General features: G+C 42.1%; 3 protein-coding genes across 3 annotated transcripts; 1 reads left to right on the top strand and 2 right to left on the bottom strand.

Annotated features, from left to right (window-relative positions):
- Positions 1-104: 104 nt before the first annotated feature.
- On the bottom strand, positions 105-5,528 carry bcl7a (BAF chromatin remodeling complex subunit BCL7A). The gene is made up of 6 exons (XM_070925075.1): positions 5,437-5,528; positions 3,228-3,309; positions 2,853-2,949; positions 1,933-2,082; positions 1,155-1,258; positions 105-230 (listed from the first exon to the last, which is right to left on the bottom strand). Exons 1-6 carry the CDS (start codon positions 5,526-5,528, stop codon positions 156-158), a joined length of 600 nt encoding a protein of 199 aa, XP_070781176.1. The 3' UTR covers positions 105-155.
- Positions 5,529-7,538: 2,010 nt separating this feature from the next.
- Positions 7,539-12,187, top strand: eif2b1 (eukaryotic translation initiation factor 2B, subunit 1 alpha). Its single transcript, XM_070924329.1, has 9 exons — positions 7,539-7,842; positions 7,947-8,048; positions 8,165-8,301; positions 9,151-9,267; positions 10,474-10,586; positions 10,696-10,764; positions 10,851-10,926; positions 11,786-11,911; positions 11,992-12,187. Exons 1-9 carry the CDS (start codon positions 7,830-7,832, stop codon positions 12,145-12,147), a joined length of 909 nt encoding a protein of 302 aa, XP_070780430.1. The 5' UTR covers positions 7,539-7,829; the 3' UTR covers positions 12,148-12,187.
- On the bottom strand, positions 11,968-17,482 carry ddx55 (DEAD (Asp-Glu-Ala-Asp) box polypeptide 55). Its single transcript, XM_070924328.1, has 14 exons — positions 17,375-17,482; positions 17,244-17,294; positions 16,185-16,271; positions 15,998-16,089; positions 15,651-15,713; positions 15,333-15,482; positions 15,017-15,206; positions 14,832-14,914; positions 14,602-14,733; positions 14,430-14,522; positions 13,799-13,913; positions 12,914-13,082; positions 12,538-12,824; positions 11,968-12,437 (listed from the first exon to the last, which is right to left on the bottom strand). Exons 1-14 carry the CDS (start codon positions 17,480-17,482, stop codon positions 12,261-12,263), a joined length of 1,797 nt encoding a protein of 598 aa, XP_070780429.1. The 3' UTR covers positions 11,968-12,260.
- Positions 17,483-20,334: the final 2,852 nt, after the last annotated feature.

Below are 20,334 nucleotides of genomic sequence, written 5' to 3'. Positions count from 1 at the left end.
GTTTGGGTAGAGAAGGGGAGGTGGGGTAGTAGGGGGAGTGGGAGGAGAGCTGGTGTATCCATTAGCCCTAAATTATCTAGAGTTAATGGAGGGAGGTGCAGGGGGTCGAGGGGGGCGGGGGGGGTGAAGGAGAGAAGTGACTCAGCCCAAAACATTTAACTCTCCTCGAAGTCCTGAGACGAGGACTCCGGTTTGCTTTTCTTGCTGGGCGGGGCCTCCTCCTCTAGGTCCTGCAGGGGAACACAGAGCAACAAGCACTTTATACGACGTTTAAGACAACGAGACGCTCTTGTAGTGGTCATTTACACGTCTCCACGACAACGGGGCAGCCGCTGGTCAGAGTGCGAGTTCACCAAGTAGAACTGAAGACCTTTTAAATACCACATACAATGCAATCGAGGTCTTATAGTCCGAAGTATGAAGGAAAAACGGTAAGAAAGATATGGCCTAAACTTATTTATTATCATATCATACTCATCATATCAACAGAAAACTGTTCTAAATGCTGCCCATCCACATTACTGCATAGATGGTCATATGCTGGGCCACCCTCGGGCGCAGATGATGACATTTACAGCGCAAAAACCCTCGTGGTTCTGCAGACGCACAAAGTACAGCTTAATCCAAAAATAAGTCGAAGTTGAAGCTAATTTGGTGGTTTCTGTGTAGAGATATATACAACTTTATATTTTGATATATTTATAAAAATTGTGCCACGCGTGCTCCAAGGACAGCCGGTCCCTGCAGTCAGCTCTTGTTGTTATTCAAGGTCCTGCTGGATCTATGCGGCTATAAATATCCATTCAACATTCACCGAGTGCCTCGAGGGCAACACACATTATGGGGCAGCAGTTAGAGGCCAACGTGAGAAGAAAACGTTGAGACTTGGACTTTGTTTATCTTTGGGTTTTGAGATATCGGTGTCTGGACTCACTGTGGCTCCTCAACAGGCCTCACTGTCAACAGTTTGTCGTCTGAGGATTCAGGCTGTTTGCTTTTGATTTTAAGTTGAATAGAAAAATCAGCGACTGATCAACTAAGTATTCATGGTTATATACCATTAGAGGAAAGTGAGAAAATATGTTTTTGTTTTTTTTTTGTCATTTGGATGAACTGACTGCACAGCCACACCGGTCAGCTGTGAGTGTAGTTACCTGAGTGGCTTTGCTGTCCGAAGAGTCCTTCTCCCCCGAGGACAGGCTGTCTCTCTTGGCACTTTGTGCTCTCTCTGAGGTCTCTGATGAAGGGGTGGTCTTACCTGAGGACGCATCAGAACAGGAGCTCGTCAATAAAATGTTATACTGTTACATAGGTGATGTGTTGCAGTTGCTTGTTTTCTGACGCTTTAATGACACAGTGTGGTGGTGTGAAGTAACTGCACAGTAACATGGAGTCCAACTGGATGATTTAACGCGGCTGAGACACACTGGACTCAACTCAAGGTCAGTTTAGTTTAGAAATACAATAAAAAAAAAAAAAAAGGTCAAATTAGATCCTCCACAGTAAACAGAAAATTATTAGCAATCATTTTCATTATCAGTTTATCACTTTTTAAATCAAAAATGACCCGAAATGGACCGTTTCCACCTGAATATTTGCTGCTCTCAGCCTCTGGGAAATGTAATGGGCATATTTTTACTATTTTCAGACATTTTATCAACCAAACAAACTGCAGGCGTCAGTGTTTAATACGGCTTCATTCAGGCACGACAGGACATTTACAGAAAGAGCCACAAACACTCGGGCGATATTTAGCACCTGGTGCCCGAAAGTGAGCAGTGTATAAATAAAACATACATAAAAACAAAAACAGGAAGTGGCTGATCAGCCGTACTGCTGCGCTACCACCTGCTAGCTGACAGCGAGGAGACGATACACCCATCATTTAAAAGTGTGTGTGTGTGTGTGTGTGTGTGTGTGTGTGTGACTGACCCCTCTTGCTGTCTGGGCTCTGGTCAGTCCTGGCCTCGCTGTTCTCGCGGTGAGAGGTGGCGGTGGGCTCTGGGGTGGGGCTGGTGCTACAACTGTTTTCCTGTTTCACTGGGGACGAGTCGGCGATGGAGCTCTGGTTGCTGTTGTCATCTAGCAAAGAAAGATTTAGTTTAGTCACTTTAGTTTTTGTCATCATGAGATTGTCAAACATTGATCTTAACATACCTTTTTTAATAATTTTATATTCCATTATTAGAATTAGTATGACAACAGTACATCATTTTTTATAGAAGATGAAGAAGCCCTCAAGTGCAATGGGTACAGAATACAAGTACTTTTTCAGAACAGGCTTCAGAAAGCCAAATATAACACTTTCAAGCAAAACCAGCTTATTTCTAAATGAAGGGTCTCAGACAAGAAAGGATGTGGCTGCATTTAAAAAAAGCAACAGATTCAACAAAAGACAATAAAATGTTCCGCAAATATCTGAAGAAGTCGGAATAATTCCACTTTTAAAGTCTATATTTACTGTCAACAAACAAATCCCATGAAAAGACCAAAACCAACGGAGAATGTATCACAGGCCGATATATCTTCTTCCAAAAACTATTATCAGTGAGCCTCACTGTGGCACTGGGGGACATATTCCTTCACCACCATGAACACACAGTCATTTATTTTGACTCAGTCCCACACACACTGTCCTGCTGCCCCCAATACTAATTAATCCGCCGCTGAAAATAGTCCCCAACAAACGCACTATTTCCTCCTGTTTGTTTGATAAAAACTACAGTCAGCAGCTGTACTTTGTCTTCAGTAGGAACCAACGGGCTGTGAGCTGAGAGCCACACACAGGAAGTCAGCTGATTTTGGACTTTTCATGGGATTTGTTGACAGTACGAAATATACAGAACACCTACCATGCATGTCCATCATCCCTGGAGAGGAGCTGTTCTCTGGAGTCGTCAGCTCTGAGCCGTATTTCTCATCTTTGCCTTTTTTCTTATTCTTGTTCTTCTACAGTCAGAGAAAAAAAAAAAAGTACAGCGTTCAAACACACAATAGCTCCATTCACAAGCCATCAACATGTAATAATGTGATGTGAAAACCAATAAAACTAAAATGGTGGAGCTTAGAAAGTGTGTTTGTGGGAAGAAATATTTTGCCCTTGAATCAAAATCTGAACATTTTATTTTGTTTCCAGGATTTCAGATAAAGCACCTGTTGAAAACATGCGGTTATAAAGTGCGTTTACAGCTAATAACAATGAATATTACAGAAGAGGCTGAACTCACATCATCTGATTTGGGCTCCGTCACTGGGACCCACTTGTAGATGCGAAGGGACGTGTCTCCAACAGTCACCCATTTCTTCTCCCTGTCGAGGAGCAAAAAACCAAGCTGGCTCAAAGGCTCTGATGCACCATACATGAATCTAAATGAAGACACTGTGACATGATGTACAGCAAAAACCCAAAGATATTACATTTACGATGATATAAAGCAGAGAAGAACAGAAAATGAGCATATTTTAGAGGCTGGAGCCGGTGAATGTTTGGCATTTTTGATTAATAAATGACTTAAATCTGTTTGTGAATGGAAAATATATATCAGGAAACACATGTTATAATAAACAGACTCTACTGAATCCCAAAGACTTGTTGTGTCTCTACAGCAAATAAAACACATTTAAAGACATCAGCTTGGGCTTGAGGAAGTTGTGTTTCCTGACATTTTATAAACAAAACGTGTGACTGAGAAAATAACGGGCACATTCACCGATAATGAAAATACTAAGTTGACACGTTTAAAACCAGAAAACATCCTCGTTGGAGGAGCTGGAACAGAAATGAATCGTCTCATCTGAAAAAATTACAATTTAGCACTAATCTGACCTTTTATCACACTAGAATTGATAATAAGTGATAAACATGATATAACACATATTTTCATTATTGATTCCACAAAATAATAATAATGTCTTATTTAGTTTGAGCAACAGTCACACACGTCGATTATCACAGATGAGTAAGAAAACCAGAAAATATTCACATCAGTGAAGCTGACGCCTGTCGTTTATTTGGCATTTCTGCTTTAAAACTACGGCTTAAACAATTAATCAATTATCAAAACCGGTGAATAATTTTCTGTGGATTGACTAATCGATTAATCACTTCATCTCTACGCAGTATTAAGTTAATTTACTTAAGTAAAAGTAGGAATACTGCACTATAAAAAAAAAAAGTATCATCAGCAAAATGTACTTAAAAGTACTCATAATTCAGTGGGTGTTGTACTATTGGATATAATATTATTGTATTATTATCACAGCTACATCAATGTGTTAGGAGCATTAGTGGAGTAGAAAGTACAATATTTACCTCTGAAATGTAACATAATGAAGTTTAAGTATAAAGTAGTATAAAATGGAAATACTCAATTAAAGTACAAGTATCTTAAAATTGTACTTAAGTGCAGTAGTTGAGTCGATGTAGCTGCTTATTGTAGTTAAATCACAGTAAAGTAACTTTAGCTAGTAGTTAGCATACAGTGTCAGCTAGCTGATGGTCCAGCAACAGAAAACAAATTACTGTTACTAACAAATAAACCACCGGGGGGGGGGGGGGATATTAATTACATTTGATGTCGTCTAAATGTACCTTAAAAGCATAAAATCCAGTCTGAGTATTTTGTTTTTCTCAACTAAACAGACGACAGCTACATTCACGTTGGGGTTTTTTTTTTCGTCAGATCACCAACTTCTGCCCGACTTTGACCTGGGGACGTTTGATTAAACCGCCTGATAAAAAAAAAACCCCACAACGAACACATTCTGCAGCCGGGCGGGGTTACACGGATTCATTCAACAAAAAACACAAATACATTCTCCGACCGAGCACACGTATGTTTGAACCGTTAAATGCGGATAAACGCGTCTTCTCGTGTTAAACGTTTGGACTGAGTCGCTACGTGTTCAGCCATGCACTCCTGTAGCCTACTTCCCTCTCCCAACCCCCACCGTGCCTTCTTCTCTATCAGACCTAAAGGGCGACTCAAAGCGCTTAATTTAAAACTCCAGACGGACTAAACTACTCCGACTCAAGAGCGCCGTCGTCAAATTGTTTCCAAGTCGGGAGTTATTGGACGTTTCGGTCCTAAAACCGCCGCCTGAGCTTGAAGCTCGGCAGCGGGCAGCAATGGCTTCATGTGACTGCATCGAAATGGCTTCTGGGTTCAACCCTTGCCGTTAAAATCAGCGAGAGAAAAAACACCGGGTACATGTTGTATGTTTGATAAGACAACGGACGGGGGTGGTGCACCGCACTAGTGCGCCCCGGTGCACCTGAGCCGCAAGTACATCTGCCGTGAATCCCGTTCAAAAAAATTGTCCTTTTCTTTCAATTTCATCCCTCACTCCGTCTCGCTGCTTCCATCTCCTCCCCCAACAAGCAAGCCTTTCTCGTGTTAGATAACGAAGCCCGCTTTTTTCTCTTTTTCTTCTTACCATTTTCGTACTTTCTCAATAGCGGCCATAACCCTCTTGATGTCATCTTTCGCCCTGCTCCGGGTCTCAGCTCGGACCGACCTGCCCGACATTGCCGCGGTGGGTATAATATTTTTTAAAGCTCGCCGGCAGTTCAGACACAATGCAAACAGTAGAGCGCACAGAGGAGCCAGTGCGCCTGCGCGGCCTGATGTAGCAGGGAGAGGAGAGGGGAGCCTGGCTGCAGCTGCACTCCGAGGAGAGATGTGTCTCCCTGCTGAGCGCAGGAGAACAAAGAGGCTGCAGACAGCCGTGGATATCTGCTCAGAGGTGGAGGAAGAGTTCAGACTCTCCACTGTACTCAAAGTATTAATACCACATTGTGAAACAGACCAAAAGAAATACTCCAATACAGCTAAAAGTCCTGCTCTGAAAATGTAGAAAAGTATTATCATGGACTTAAAGTATCAAAAGTAAAAGTACTCAATGCAGAGAAATGGCCCCTCTGAGTGTATGTAGTATATGTAATTATATATTATCATATAGAGTATTGTATATGAAGTTAAATCAGTCATATAGTGTCAATAATTCTGTAAGAGTAAAACATCCACGTACCTACAACATATAAATTATATGTTTTATAATTTGAATATACTATGTTAGATATAATGTAAGCATGCTTTATATACATCTACTTAATTCATGTGTATAAAGTAAACTATTACATTCATCTTTTGATATTTATTCAGATGTGTATTCAGATTCTTTACTTAGTAGTAAAAGTACCAATACCACACTGTAAAAAATACTCAGTTACAAGTAAAAGTCCTGCATCAAATGTTTATTTAAGTAAAAGTACAAAACTATCATCAGGAGCATGTACTCAAAGTATTCAATGCCCCTCTGAATGTATATACTGTAGTATATTTAATTATATATCACATTTGAGAAGCTGAAACCATGAAAGAAAACCGTGACTTCAGTATTTCTGGCTATGGCCCTGCATCCAAGAAACATTTTAAAAACCACATTTTCGTTACACTTTGGTATAGTATTTTCAAGGATGGTTCCACTAACTGTTTTGTGACCTTCTAACATTTCTATTGCCCCACTTCTGTCCATGACGAGGAACTCATCTGGAGAGCGAACAGCCAGACTTCAGTGAAATAAATATTCATGACTCTCAGAGGATGAATCCTACCGTTTTTGGTGACCCCTGACCTTTCCTCTAGTGCCAACGTGACCGAAGTTATATAGTTGTACAGAAAATTTTTAAAATGTAAATGGTATTTAATGATAAAGTTAGCAGGTGTAGTCTACCTACTCTACAGCTTGGAAAACATCTAAATGGGAACATGACTGAACCTGAATAAAGTTAATAGACATTGAAAAGGACCATGTTGCCCTCTGGTGGCGTAAATCAAAAACTGCAGAAAGTACTTTGTCACTGAGATGAAGCTGGAAGAGTCACAAGCTTTTAAATTCAAAGGGTTTCAACAAAAAGAGATCAGTCTGAATTTAACTGAATTATTGTTTAGCTTCAGTCTTTCATGAATGAATGAGGTTAACATAGGGCCTATGTTTTTTTCCATCTTAGTTTTATAAAAGATGTCTAACAATAGTTATACAAAAACACAACATTAAGTCCATCGAAATCCATTAATTGAAGTTATTTGTTTTCTAATTCAAATGAAGATACTCTAATTTAAAATGTTCATTAAAAGTTAATTAATTAATAAACACTTATATCTGATAACAACTACATTATAATGGGGTTATGAATAAATATTTACATACTTAAATAAATGCTATATAGCAGTGCTTAAAGTGTGAGAAGTTTATTGCCAGAGCCAGTTTGCGTTGGTATATTGGTGCATAACAATAAACATAGTAAGTAGAAACTATAAAGAAAGCAAATACTGCAAGTCAAGAAGCACAAATATAAAACATAAAACTGACAAAATGTGAATCATAAGCACACACTACATTTCAGCCTGAATCTTTCCAACAAATCCATCAAAGCTCACTTCATGTCAGTATTTCCGACAGCACGAGAAGAGGGCGCGACGTTAGGTTGAAAAACGTCCTACGTCATCTCTTCGCGACACGTCAACACGCAGCCCTTTCACGAGATGAGCTAACGGAGTGCAACTCTGCAAATAGTGACAGTTAAACTTCCCAGAGAGACTCGAGCGTGCGTGCGTGGCGGTATTCTTAGAGGCGCGAGGGAAGCTGTTTATTTAAAAACAGCTGTTTTGAATTTTGTCTGTAATTTGATTTGAGCTGCAGGACGCGGAGTCAGCAGCTCTGCCATGTGTCAACACACCGAGGAGTGACTGAATTCAGCAGATCTCTGGCGTGGCTTGTTTTAACCCTAAAGACTGCGGCTCGTAGGCTCTCGTGTAGGCTTCAGGATGAATGAAGAAGGTGAGTTGTTCCGAGTTTCTCGTTTCCTGTCGTGGTTTGCGGGTCATGGTTTGCGGGTCATGGTTTGACAGACATTAACCGTGTCTCACTGTGTCCCGGGTCAGAGCTGGTGGAGTATTTCAGGGCTCAGATGAGGAAAGACCCGGACATGGCCTCTGCTGTGGCCGCTATCCGCACTCTGCTTGAATTCCTCAAGAGAGACAAAGGTGTGTCCCCCCCCCCCCCCCCAGCATCATTATTGCTGTACCTGTTATGACTAAGCCTCCTGTGTTTCTGGTGAACCACAACCTATTTTTGACATGATGTCCCTGCCCGCCTTCAGGGGAAACGATCCTGGGCCTGAGGGAGAGCCTGACGTCGGCCACAGACTGCCTGACAGGAGTGGACTCCTCCGTGGCCGTGTCCTCTGGAGGAGAGCTCTTCCTACGCTTCATAAGTCTCACATCTCTGGAGCACCAGGTGAGTGGGGGACCCACCAGGTGAGTGGGGGACCACCATGCACCCAAACAAACCCATAATCCACATCACATGAAAAACAGGACTTCATATTTTATAACTGGAGCCAGGACCGAAGAATTACTACTGACACGACTGCCTGCTTCTTTAAGACTTAAAGACAATATTCACTCACCTGTTGTACATGGCAACAGTTTGTTGTGGCTGTAATTGTTCCTCCTGTCCATTCTGGCCGTAAAGAGATCCCTTCCTAGGTCCATCCAGTGTAGGAGATGGGGGGACATCCACAGTCCTTGCTCAGCGCAGAACACATACCAATATGCAGCTTCAGCTCCAAAATTGCCTCTTTTTGTTTCCTGTACTGTGTCTCCTTGCTCCAACAAAGAGGGAATTTTGTGATAAAATAATAATTACATATTTTGCAGCGTAGAAAAGACTTTCAAACGACATTCAGACCGTAACGTAAAATTTACCAAAAATGTAAATGAACAGTGAAATGAATAAATGAAAGGTGACATTTTGTGTGTGTTTTTTTTTTAAATACTCAAAAAAATGTACAGAGTTTGGTTGGTGGCTAGTTAATAATGAATAGGCGAGTGGGATTGTGTTGGGGAATATTTAAAAACCTAATAATCTTTCATTGTTTGCTTAAAAAGGAGTATTTTGGGGGGGGTGTTTGCTTGATTGAGAGGCGTCTCAGTCGGTGGTTGTTACTACTTGCTTGTTCAAGCTCAGCTCCATCCAGGCGTCCCCCTCTGTGATTAAGTTAGGAGTTCCTAGATGACCGGAGAACCAGGGAGAGTATTCATTTGTCTCAAAATATATGTGTACTTTTGTTACTCTGTGTGTCAGGATCTGTCTCGCTGTAAGAAGGTGATGGAGGAGAGAGGAGAACTTTTTCTAGAGAAGATCTCAATGTCCAGGACCAAAGTTGCTAAGCTCTGTCACACCTTCATCAAAGATGGCGCTGTAAGTACTTGTTTTACATGTATGTTACCACCAATTTACTGTTGTTAGTCAGTTCAACTTTACTAATTCAGAACATGTCATTGAGATCAAGGTCTGTTTCACAGGAGAGACTTTAGGACAAATTACATCTATACAAAATCACAAGAAGACGAATCAGACACACACACATCCCGGTAACTTAGACATAAAGGCCTTTATAAATGAAAGCACAGGTATGCTGATGCCTTCTAGATGTCATTGATGATCTTGGACCTTTTCATTTCATATAACACTATGGAAAATAGCGTCCAGTGGATTGTTAAATGTTTTTTTTTTGTCTATTTTGAAGAGAGAATCGAGCTCTGTTCAAGTACAAGAATCCAATTTGAGTTTTTAGTTTTTGAGCAAGATGCTCACTGTGAGTTTAACCAAATTCCTAAAAACTTATAACGCTGTATTGTATTGATTAGATGGATTCGAGTGGGAACATCAAAGTTCTGTGCTCGTGTGAAGCGCAAACATTTTGTCTTTTTGGAGTTTAGAACAAGCTTTAAATAAATAAATAAAAAGGCCTGGAGGGTGTCAACAAACAGACTGTAACCTGGAGTAGGCCTGGTTTGTTGTAGAGTTTATGGTGTACAAGATGGTATCATCAGCATAGAAATGGACATTGCAATGATCAGTTGGAAAATAATTAGATTCAATTAAAAGTACTTTATTCGTCCCTCAAGGGGCAAAACGAGACAAGCAAGCCTGCAAACAGAAGTAAAAACAAGTAAAAAACAATCTAAAAATACAAATATGACAATGTTAGAAAGATTCGAAAACACACAAGGATTAATAGAAACACCACAAAGGCACAAAGTCATGAGTAAATAGCAGGGGGCCTAATATCAATCCTTGTGGGACACCTTATCAAACATTTTATGATTTGATTTGACATCATTGGCAACGACAGTCTAAACTTCACCAGAAAGATCTTTTAAAGCTCTAAACACAATCATCAAAACCATCATCAACTGAAACAAAAGCTATGGACAGATCTCTAAAGAGCAGTGATTGTACCCCGAGCTGGCTGCTGTAACTGAAGGTCATTATTATCCTCCAGACAGACGTGTGGTTGTGAGTTGTTCAGTGTTTTTAGACATAAGCAGAGATACAGTACACTGTTACAGTATTTGGGCAACTCAATGACGTTCCCTCGCCTTCAAAACGCTCCCCTCACAGAAAATCCTGACTCACTCGTACTCCAGAGTCGTCCTCAGGGTGCTGGAAAAGGCTGCAGCTGAGAAGAAACGCTTCTCTGTCTATGTGACTGAATCCCAGCCCGACTCAGCTGGGTGAGTGAACAGTGTCACTAAATCGTGTCCTGGTTTTATTCCGAGGGGACAAACACTCATTCAATCAGATTTTCTTTTCTTTTTTTTTTTTTAAACTTTCTTTGTTCAGGCGACAGATGGCAGAAGCCCTGAGAAAACTCAATGTTCCAGTCACAGTAGTCCTGGATGCAGCTGTGGGGTGAATATATTTATTATCAATGTGTCATACGTTGTCGACGTGATCTCAGTTGCAGTTATTAAGCATGTTTTTGTCATTTTTCTCAGGTACGTCGTGGAGAAAGTAGACCTGGTTATTGTCGGTGCAGAGGGAGTTGTTGAGAGCGGAGGGATCATCAACAAGGTGCGTCTCGGTGAATCATCAGAGGCCTGGTTCAGCCAAGTCTGTGGATTAACACTGGTGAACCTGGTTATCAGCTGGCCCAGTTAACTCTCCGTTTTCTAATCCAGGGCTGCGCTCGAACAGTGCTTTTAGTTTAGGGAGGTTCCTAACTGAGGGAAATGACCGTGAAGTATCTTAGTGGCAGCCGTGATAAGAGCTGGTCCAATTCTCACTGCTTCCTGTCTCATCTCCTCTAGCGGAGGGTACACAGAACCTTCCTTTACGAAAGGAAAGGAGATAATGCCCGTCCCACAATTCCTTGCGGCAGCAGCATTTAAACCGACCACGGCAGAACCACGTCAATAACATCCGCCGTCGCATAATGACGTAGCCTGAGTGCAGTCGGATGCTCTTAGCACCGCGGGCGTCTTTTCCTGAGTCCTGATGGATTCTCCTTCTCTTCTGTCCTTGACCTCGTCACGTTTTCCATGAAGGTCAAGGAAAATACATCCTCTCCTCTATGAAGTCTTAAATCAGTCACGTGAGTCAGCGTCGGTTGGGTCTGAAGACTACAAGTTTGAAAATGAGAAAAATCTGTTGGTGTGTTTAGAAAGAAGTGAGCTGACCAGAGATCTGTAACCTGCTGCTCATCTCTGCTCCAGGCTACATTAGCTGCCACTAGCATAACACACTAATCTCAGACCAAACGGTCGTTGGTTGCGTTGCATTGTGGGTAATGTAGGCGCCAGGTTTTAGCTCGGAAGAAGAATACATGAAAGGTGTAATGTTGCTGTGTGTTACAGGCCCCAGGCTCTACATACTGTAAATGTCATATTGAAATTGCTTGTGATACAGAGGCCTAAATGTTTCTCCTTTGCAGATCGGCACTTATCAGATGGCCGTGTGCTCCAAAGCTCACAACAAGCCTTTCTACGTCGTGGCAGAGAGTTTTAAATTTGTCCGCCTCTATCCGCTCAACCAGCAGGACGTGCCCGATAAATTTAAGGTACGACGACAGAGAAGTTCACGTCTAGACTTATTTTATTACTTTGAGTGTTTCTTTACATCTTCTTCTCGCCTCCACAGTACAAAGCAGACACCCTGAAGAGCTCGCAGAACCTGTCAGAAGAACATCCGATGATCGATTACACGCCTCCCTCCCTCATCACCCTCCTCTTCACTGACCTGGGAGTCCTCACCCCGTCTGCCGTCAGCGACGAACTCATCAAGCTTTATTTATAACTGTGCCTCACAATTCTCAATAAAAATAAAAAAAACTATATCAAAAGGTAAACAGATGTCAAAGGTGTGGATTTAATTGAATTCTTTTTACACAGTTGAATGCAGCTGTCTGATCATACACCCCCCTCCTCCTCCTCCTGCGATGGTCCCTCTGTTTTGTGTTTTGACTTCGGTTCCCTTGTTATCTGTTTCTCAAAGTCCTCCTCGCTGATTTGCCCTTTCTTTAGTTTCTTGAGGATCCGAGTGTCATTTAAAAGCTCTTTCATGTCTTCATCCTCCTCGTCAGAGCCCTGCAGACACAGGAAAGATCACAGCAGAGCTGTAAATAACTCCAGTCCACTGCTGCACTTGGTTTAATCAATACATTTAATGGTCTCTGAATGGAAATACCTCATTGTGCTTCCTCTTGGCCGCCCTCTTTTTCCTGCGTTCCTTCCTGGTCGTCTGTTTGGACCAGGACTTGTTCTTGATGAAGTTCCTCTTGGGAAGGGGGGTCTTCTCTTGCTCTCTCAGCTCGGCTAGCATCTTCTGTCTCTGCTTCTCCCGGTTCTTGTCCTTGTAGCGGATGGTGTCTGTGTCTATTGTCGACAAAGCAGGAAATGTTTTCGCCTTCAGCTCGGGCATCTTCGGCAGGCGAAGGAGGGCAAAGCCGCGGGCCAAGGAGACAAAGTCCAGATCTAGACAAAGAAATGTGGCACGAGATGATACGTTTGTACTTTCTGCATATTACAGAATCATTTCTAAGATGTGAAGCGGCTGTTTTCACCTTTGACTCTGAAGATGATGCTACATTCGTGTTTGGCGTAGGCCTGGACGTACGAGACAAAGGCTCTCATGCCTCTGTCAAACATGGCGCGGTCTGCCAGAGCCAAGGCCTTCACTTTGGGCAGCACGTCCACAACATCAGCTATAGGGGGCATCTTCTGGAGCGGGCACTGAAGAAATGACAAAAGACAAGTCATTTATTATTCATCATTAAGTACAAGATAACATTTTAGCCCAACCTCTTATCCAGAATCCACTAAAAAAAAAAACAGTAACCAGTAATCTTCCATCACAAATACTGCAGTATTATCAATAGCTCGTATGTATACGCACCCACCCGGGGGCCACATGGTAGAAAGAAATACTGGAATGGAAATGAGCTGCTTAGGGGACATTTAATAAGGACAGGTAATAAGGCTTTAAATAAAAGATTTAAAAAATGTGTAAACCAGTATTTAATTGTCATACAAGCTGAATGAAAGCACAGTTTAATAACTGTCAGAAAAATAGTTAAAACATCATACATCCCATAAAATATCTGATGATAGCAGCATGTTAGCCTTCGCACAACTACCCTTTGATTGTTAAAGCACAAATAATACCCTTCCATTACTTTATCCTCACATATAAATGATGTATTAACAATTAAGTAGGACTTGGACAGTGTCTAAGAGGCTGTGCAGAGTACAGGATGCAGATTATTAATCCATGCTTTCATTCAACGGGTGTAAATAACAGATGACATTAGCTCTGTTTAGCAACCCGTTCAGAGCAAATAGAGCAGGAATAAAAAGTGATGGTTTCTTCTGATTTGGGGGGTTTTCTGACTGAATGTGAATAAACTCCGGTTTTAGAAAAATGTGCAAAATAATTGAAAAGAACTGACTTTCTGGTTGATGGACAAAAAGTTGACATAGGACTCCTCCATCGGCAGCAGAAAGACGAGGGCGTTGCCCTGATTGCCGATTCGTGCCGTCCGTCCACATCGATGTACAAAGGCACTGAAAAAAAAACAATATAAATAAAGCTGATCATTATTACTCATTCTTAAAATTAAGGCTTAAAATTAAAGCACCAGTTTAATAAGTCCGGCTTTATACTGGATGGTGACGTAGCGTAAACATAAAGGGGGGTCTGCGAGACTCAACAACAGCCATGAATGTTATACTAAGGAGTACTGTGAGTGTATCACAGCCTGGTCTATCTTCTTCCTCCATTGTTGTCCATTAAAAACACATGAATGAGCCATGCTGTTCCACTGGCTCGACACCGTCCTGCTGCCCCCAAAACTCACTAGAGCACCAAATGTGGATTAATCCGCCTCTGAGAACAGTCCACAACAAATGCACCATTTCCTCCAGTTGAAGTAATTTTAATAAAAACTACAGTGAGCAGCTGTTGGAGGAAATGATTTACCTTTTTAAAAAAGTAAAACAACATATTTGTGGCCTGTTTTAAATACATTTATGTAATTATGTCACATTTGTAATTTGACCCAGTTTCACAGACTCCCTCACCTGGCACTGCTGGGAGGATCGTACTGCAGCACCCAGTTAACATCGGGGATATCGATCCCTCTGGCCATGACGTCTGTACACACCAAGATCCCACTGCAACACAACACAAACACATTATATACAAGCCGTAAAGTGCCAGTTACGCACAACCACATTTATTGTACCTTTGTACCTCTTCAGGGCCCGAAAGTCGGCAAAGATCTTGTTGCGTTTACTTTTCATCTTGCCGTGGATACAGTGGACGGTGACCTTCTTGACCAGAGTCTCCAGAGCTCGACCGTAGTACTCCACGCAAGCACACGTGCTAATGATGAGACAGCAACGGGTCATCAGTCAATAAGTCAATGTTTGTATCAACTTTATTGGAACATGACACTGGACAAAACCAACTGGGCGTTCTACCTGAAGAAGACCAGATTCTTCTCGTGCTTGTGTTGCCTCAGAAACGCCACCAGGTTGTTGAACTTGTTCTCTGATCTACATATCTGAAATGACAACATGAGAATTTTTGCATCGTTGCTACCTTTGACTTTTGGGGCTGTTTGAAGCGAAACAGGCTTCAGGCTGAGCTGTAAACCCCGACTCACGGTGAAGTAGTTGGAGAGCCTGGAGGGCGTTTTCTGGACGACGCTGGCAGCCACGCCCTTCTCTTTGACGGTGATGCGTACTGGGTTCCTGAGGCCGGCCCTCACCAGCTTCTCCAGCTCCTGGGTCTGAGTGGCTGAAAACAAGCCTGTACGCCTCTGTTTAGGCAGGTGGCCCAAGATGGCGTTCAGACTGGACACGCAAACACAGACTCTGTTAGCGGCACAAAGACCTACAATACCTAAAGTGATCTATTATATCTGAGGAAATGTTATGGAACTGGATTCTTCTCCCATAACAACAAAACGTATTCTGTACCTGGCCTGAAAACCCATGTCGAGGAGTCTGTCGGCCTCATCGAGAACCAGCACGTCGAGGCACCTGACTGAGCTGGCCAGGTCCAGACCATCTGACTTCCTCCTGAACATATCCTCCAGACGGCCGGGAGTCGCTATCACGATGTTCGCTCTGAAATGAGAAACACTCATCTGTGTTCCTTTTGCCAGCAGCCGCTTAGCTTAGCATAAGTGGAGCCCAACATGTTGATCTATTCTCTTCAAGGACCCGACTATAATGTTACTGATAAAACAGCTCAGTCGGGCTTTATTTATGACTCCCACTGAGACCTCCACATACCCTCGATCCTTGAACTTCTCCACGTCCTCGATCGGGTTGCTGCCACCAATCAGTAAAATCTGCCTGAAAAACAAACATACATGAAGCATTTTAATGACTAAAAACACAACATACTGAAATACACACTTGGGTCCTGACAAAATAATCTTGCTTTTTCTGGAGCTATCAGTCGCATCGCATGGTCTTCATCAGCGACAGTAAGTGTGGAGCTCAGCTCACATGAGTACGACTGAGCCAACAGCTGAGATGTGGTTGAAAGCCCCGGAAGACGCTAGCAAGTGGATCTAAGAGGATTTAAGTACCATTTCAGGCCCGGTCTGGATTTAAATTCAGGACTTTCTACTCACGTAAACTGTGGAAACTTCTGAAGGAACTGCTCCATGACTTCACTGATCTGAAGGGCCAGTTCTCTGGTGGGAGTGATCACCAGAGCGCCGACCTGCAGGAAAACACCCGTTCAAAGCTCAACACTCTCAGCATCCAGGAGACGTGAAAGCTCTACAGCGAATGTAAACAACGAAGTCTGAGCCTCACCTGCATCTTCTTCAGCTTTTCTTCTCTCTTCAGGAGCAGTTCTATCAGAGGAATGACGAAAGCAAGCGTCTTTCCACTCCCAGTCACCTGCAATGATACGACATTTAGTGAGCGGCGCTCAGGAAATGCTGAAAATAAGAATAAATAAAAGGATTTTGGTCCAGACGTCCTGGAACCATTTTCATTATTAATCGATTTAGATTAAATTATTGAAGTAAAAATGACAGAAATTTGCTGGTTCAAACTTCTCAAACGTCAGTAAATTATAGTAAATCTTAATATCTTTGGAGTTTGGACTGTTAGTTGAATAAAACAAGCTAACTCACAAAATCATTAATCAATAATGACAATCGTTAGTTGCAGCCCTAATACCGCAGTCTATTGTGGGTGGTGAGGAATGACAGCGCTGGCTAAGAAGGCACCGTCATGCTGGAGGAGGATTTCCCACAACCTGGCAACCCAAAACATGTGCTTATTAATGTCTAATAACTGGTCTATAAAGCATAAATAACGTGTTTATTATCCATTAACCAAAGCCATTAGTTAGTTAGTTAGTTAGTCATAAACCTTTAATAAAGGGTAGTTAATTTATAAAGTTAACTGGTTAAAATCAAGGAAGAAGAAGAACTCAGATCTTTTACTTCAGTAAAAGTAACAATACCACAGTGTAGAAGTATTACCATCAAAATATACTTAAAGTACCAAAAGTAAAAGTACTCATTATGCAGAGAGAATAATAGAATAATATCTCTTATACCACAGTATTATTTGTGACGCATGAACATGGAAGCTAATGTTGCAGCTGGTAAAGGTGGAGCTAATAACTACTTTATATACTGCTGCGTACCTTCATCTATAATAATATATCATCATGTATTACTTAATCAATATTTTTATCTTAATTCATACCGTTAGTAGTAAGTAATGTTGCCAAGTAAATGTAGTCGAGTAAAAAGTACAATATTGGCTTCCACAATGTAGTGGAGTAGAAGTATACAGTACCATGAAATGGAAATGGACAGTACTTCAAACTTGCAGTACTTGAGTACATGTACTCACCGCCTCAGCAGCCACATCTTTGTTGCTCATGAACAGCGGGATACAGGCCGACTGGAAGGAAACAGAGAGTGAGACGACGCGCTGGCTGCAGAGCGCGGAGAGGCTGAGAGGCGGGAACGTGCCGCTGTTACCTGAACAGGTGTCATGTGCGTGAACTTCAGCTCCGCGAGCGTCTGTAAAATGCTGTCGTTGAGTTTCACCGGTAAACTGTCCCACGTCCCGTCTGCCGTGTCGTCCATGTTGGAAATGTCCCGTTCAGCAGAGTTTACCGCTGACGCCGGTAGCCGCTGCTGGGATGCCTCTCCACGCTGCCCCTACTTCCGGGTGCGCTGATGTTTGTAAGCCGGGTGGGAACTGAAGCGCTGTCACGACTATGGTTCCGCGTACTCATGTATTTTTATTTTTAAATGTAATTTCTTTTGTAGCATTGATAAAACAATGGTGGGAAGAACATGCAGGTCCTTTACTTAAGTAAAAGTACCACAGTGTAACAATACTTCATTGCAAGTGACACATTTTACTTACAGAAGTATTATTAGCAAATCAAAAGTGAAAGTGTAATTACTGCCCCTGGTAATGATTACTGACACACGCTGAACTGAGGAGGAGCTTTAAATACCACTTCTTTATATACTGTTGTGTATTTTAATCTTATGTTCATCAATCATGTTTTATAAACTGATCACATGTTTTGTATGTCAATTCTGCAAAATAACTATAGCTGTCAAATAAATGTAGTGAAGCAAAACGTACAATATTTCCATCATGGAGTAGAAGTATAAAGTACCAGAAAGTGGATATACCCAAGTAAAGTACTCAAACGGTATTTAAGTACAGTACTTAAGTAAATGTACTGTGTTATAGACACCAACTACTATTTTTTCCACCTGTAAGACATTAGTTTGGAAGAAATTAAACTAAATACAGTTTAATGGCAATAATCAGTGAAGTCATGATGACAACACTTCTGTCAATGATATTCACTGACTTTTAGCCTGGTAAATATGGTTCTGGGACTACTTTAAGCTGATACAGAATACAGTCATACAATCACCCAAAATGGTTCGTGTTTTGCATTGATTTTGTGTTTGGGGCACGTGCAGTACAGTTCTTATATTATGACAGATAACATCACATTCATTTTGCCAATACGTGCCAGTAGAGGATTGTTTTGATTGGATAATGATTAATTAATTTCAAAGCCAGAACTAAGATTTGGCAGGAAACAAAAAGAATCTGGTGTTCTAATGTGGGAATATAAACCTCCTGTTTGATGTGATTTTATCCATTTTTCATGCTGTTTGTGATTTTCAGACCACCTGAGACGTTATTGACAGTATTGATTTTGCATTGAGCTTTTTTCCCTTTTAGACCGTGAAAGCTGTGGTCCACGTGTCGATCTGAGCTGCAGTGTTTACGGGCTACAAAGTGTATCTAAGAATCGGTAGAAACTTCGACTGTTGTTTGTTTCATCTTAGTGGTTGAATAAGAAGATCAAAACCAAAACCAAAAGTAATTTTAACGTATTTATTGACATTGATATATAATTTCATGGACAAGTCAGAGTGTCCAATGTATTTGAATGTTTTTGGGAGGTGGGAGGAAACCGGAGCCCCCGGGGTAAACCCACGCCAACACGGGGAGGACATGCAAACTCCACACAGACAGGATCGAGCTCAGCAATCGAAGCCTCAGCGTCTGCCTGTGAGGCCACTGTGAGCCACCGTGCGGCCCTTATAGCATTCACTTTGAAAAAAGGTGTTATATCAGTGTTATGTTTTGTTTTTCTCATTGTATCAAGGTCTTCAATGAAATCCAAGCGATTCATTTTTCAAAGTGACATGCTGTTAGGTGCTAGAAGAGGAGGAGGAGGGCTGTTTCTGCAGCATAGATGTGAGTAAAAGGACTTGGAAGGGAGAGAAGTGCTAAGCTGTTAGTGATCTCCGCTGCCACCCCTGAAGCAGGCGGTGAAGGGCTTAGTGATAGCTTTGGCCACAGATGAGAAGAACCGACGGATGACGCCACCTTTGTGCTTCTTCGGTGTCAGAAGTGTGCAAACATTCTTTGTCTTGATGGTTTCCAACCTGGAGGATTTAACCCTGTGCAGGTGAGCGTTCAAGGTCTTGACAAAAACTTGGTCAAGAGTCTGAATATTCGACTCGATGGCCGACTGGACCAAGCTGGCTGAGCCAAACTTGTCCCACAGGTCAGCCAACACACCATAGAGCATCTCATCTGTGTCAAGAGCCTTGGGGTTGATAATGGGGGTGTTGCTGGCTTTGATTTCCGCAAGTATCTTTGTGGTCAGACGGTTAATGAAGTCACTGAAGTCTGCCTGGCTCAGTGGTTTGTTGGTGATTTCAACAATATGTGTTAACAACCTCTTGAGCAGCTGAGAGACAACTTCTCTGTCGTCATAGTCAGAGTTTTCAGTGATTAAGTTCTCGTAGTGCCCTTCTGTGTTTGCTGTCAGATTATTTTCTCTTTGATCGGACAGAATCTTTGACAAGACCTCCTCAATGTTAGTTACTGCTACAGACACCAGATCAGCGTGGTTCGTTGTGTCCGAGTCATTTTTGATCCACAGGAGCACCTGCTGCAAGAAATTCCTGACTGCATCTTCTGTCAACGCATAGAAAAGTTCAGGTGAAGCGGCGGGCGGAGAGACTTCCATGTCCCTTATGACACAGTATATAGCGGTGTCAGACAGCCTCTTTCCCTCTGGAACTGTGGGAATTTGGTACGTCTGCCCGTGCATCAAGTGATGATAGATGACGTCTGTGAGCTTCTTTGTGAATTTGCTGAGCTCATCGACAGACATTGTACATGCCTGTGTCTGTGGCAGCAGTACCTCCTTCAGCAGACTATCAACATTGTCCATGACAGTCTGCATGCTGTTATCACTTTCCTGGTGAGATTGCTGCTCACTTGTATCGATAATTGTGGTCCTGCTGATAGTAGCACAAGCCTCAAGTGTGGACTTGAGATTGAAAGATTCCGGTACAGCACCTGGTATAATAAAGCCCGAATCCTCTGCCTCCTGTGGAAGGGATGGTGTCTTTAATTTAAGAGATTTGGAGTTAATAATCAC

The sequence above is a fragment of the Enoplosus armatus genome, chromosome 18, assembly GCF_043641665.1.
Source record: "Enoplosus armatus isolate fEnoArm2 chromosome 18, fEnoArm2.hap1, whole genome shotgun sequence".
Taxonomy (NCBI): domain Eukaryota; kingdom Metazoa; phylum Chordata; class Actinopteri; order Centrarchiformes; family Enoplosidae; genus Enoplosus; species Enoplosus armatus.
The sequence above is the reverse complement of the archived record's forward strand: the minus strand, read 5'-3'. Positions and strand labels throughout refer to the sequence as shown.

Bases quoted from the DNA above. Each gene is read 5' to 3' on its own strand.
- eif2b1 (XM_070924329.1), top strand. The intron at 10,587-10,695 runs GTGAGTGAACAG...TTCTTTGTTCAG, and splicing joins TCCCAGCCCGACTCAGCTGG to GCGACAGATGGCAGAAGCCC. The intron at 11,912-11,991 runs GTACGACGACAG...TCGCCTCCACAG, and splicing joins ACGTGCCCGATAAATTTAAG to TACAAAGCAGACACCCTGAA.
- ddx55 (XM_070924328.1), bottom strand. From the start codon at position 17,482: ATGGACGACACGGCAGACGGGACGTGGGACAGTTTACCGGTGAAACTC. The intron at 16,272-17,243 runs GTGAGTACATGT...GTATCATTGCAG, and splicing joins AAGATGTGGCTGCTGAGGCG to GTGACTGGGAGTGGAAAGAC. The intron at 13,914-14,429 runs GTGAGGGAGTCT...TTTTTTTTTCAG, and splicing joins GATCCTCCCAGCAGTGCCAG to TGCCTTTGTACATCGATGTG.
- bcl7a (XM_070925075.1), bottom strand. From the start codon at position 5,528: ATGTCGGGCAGGTCGGTCCGAGCTGAGACCCGGAGCAGGGCGAAAGAT. The intron at 3,310-5,436 runs GTAAGAAGAAAA...GCTCCTCGACAG, and splicing joins ATTGAGAAAGTACGAAAATG to GGAGAAGAAATGGGTGACTG. The intron at 231-1,154 runs GTAACTACACTC...GTTCCCCTGCAG, and splicing joins CGGACAGCAAAGCCACTCAG to GACCTAGAGGAGGAGGCCCC.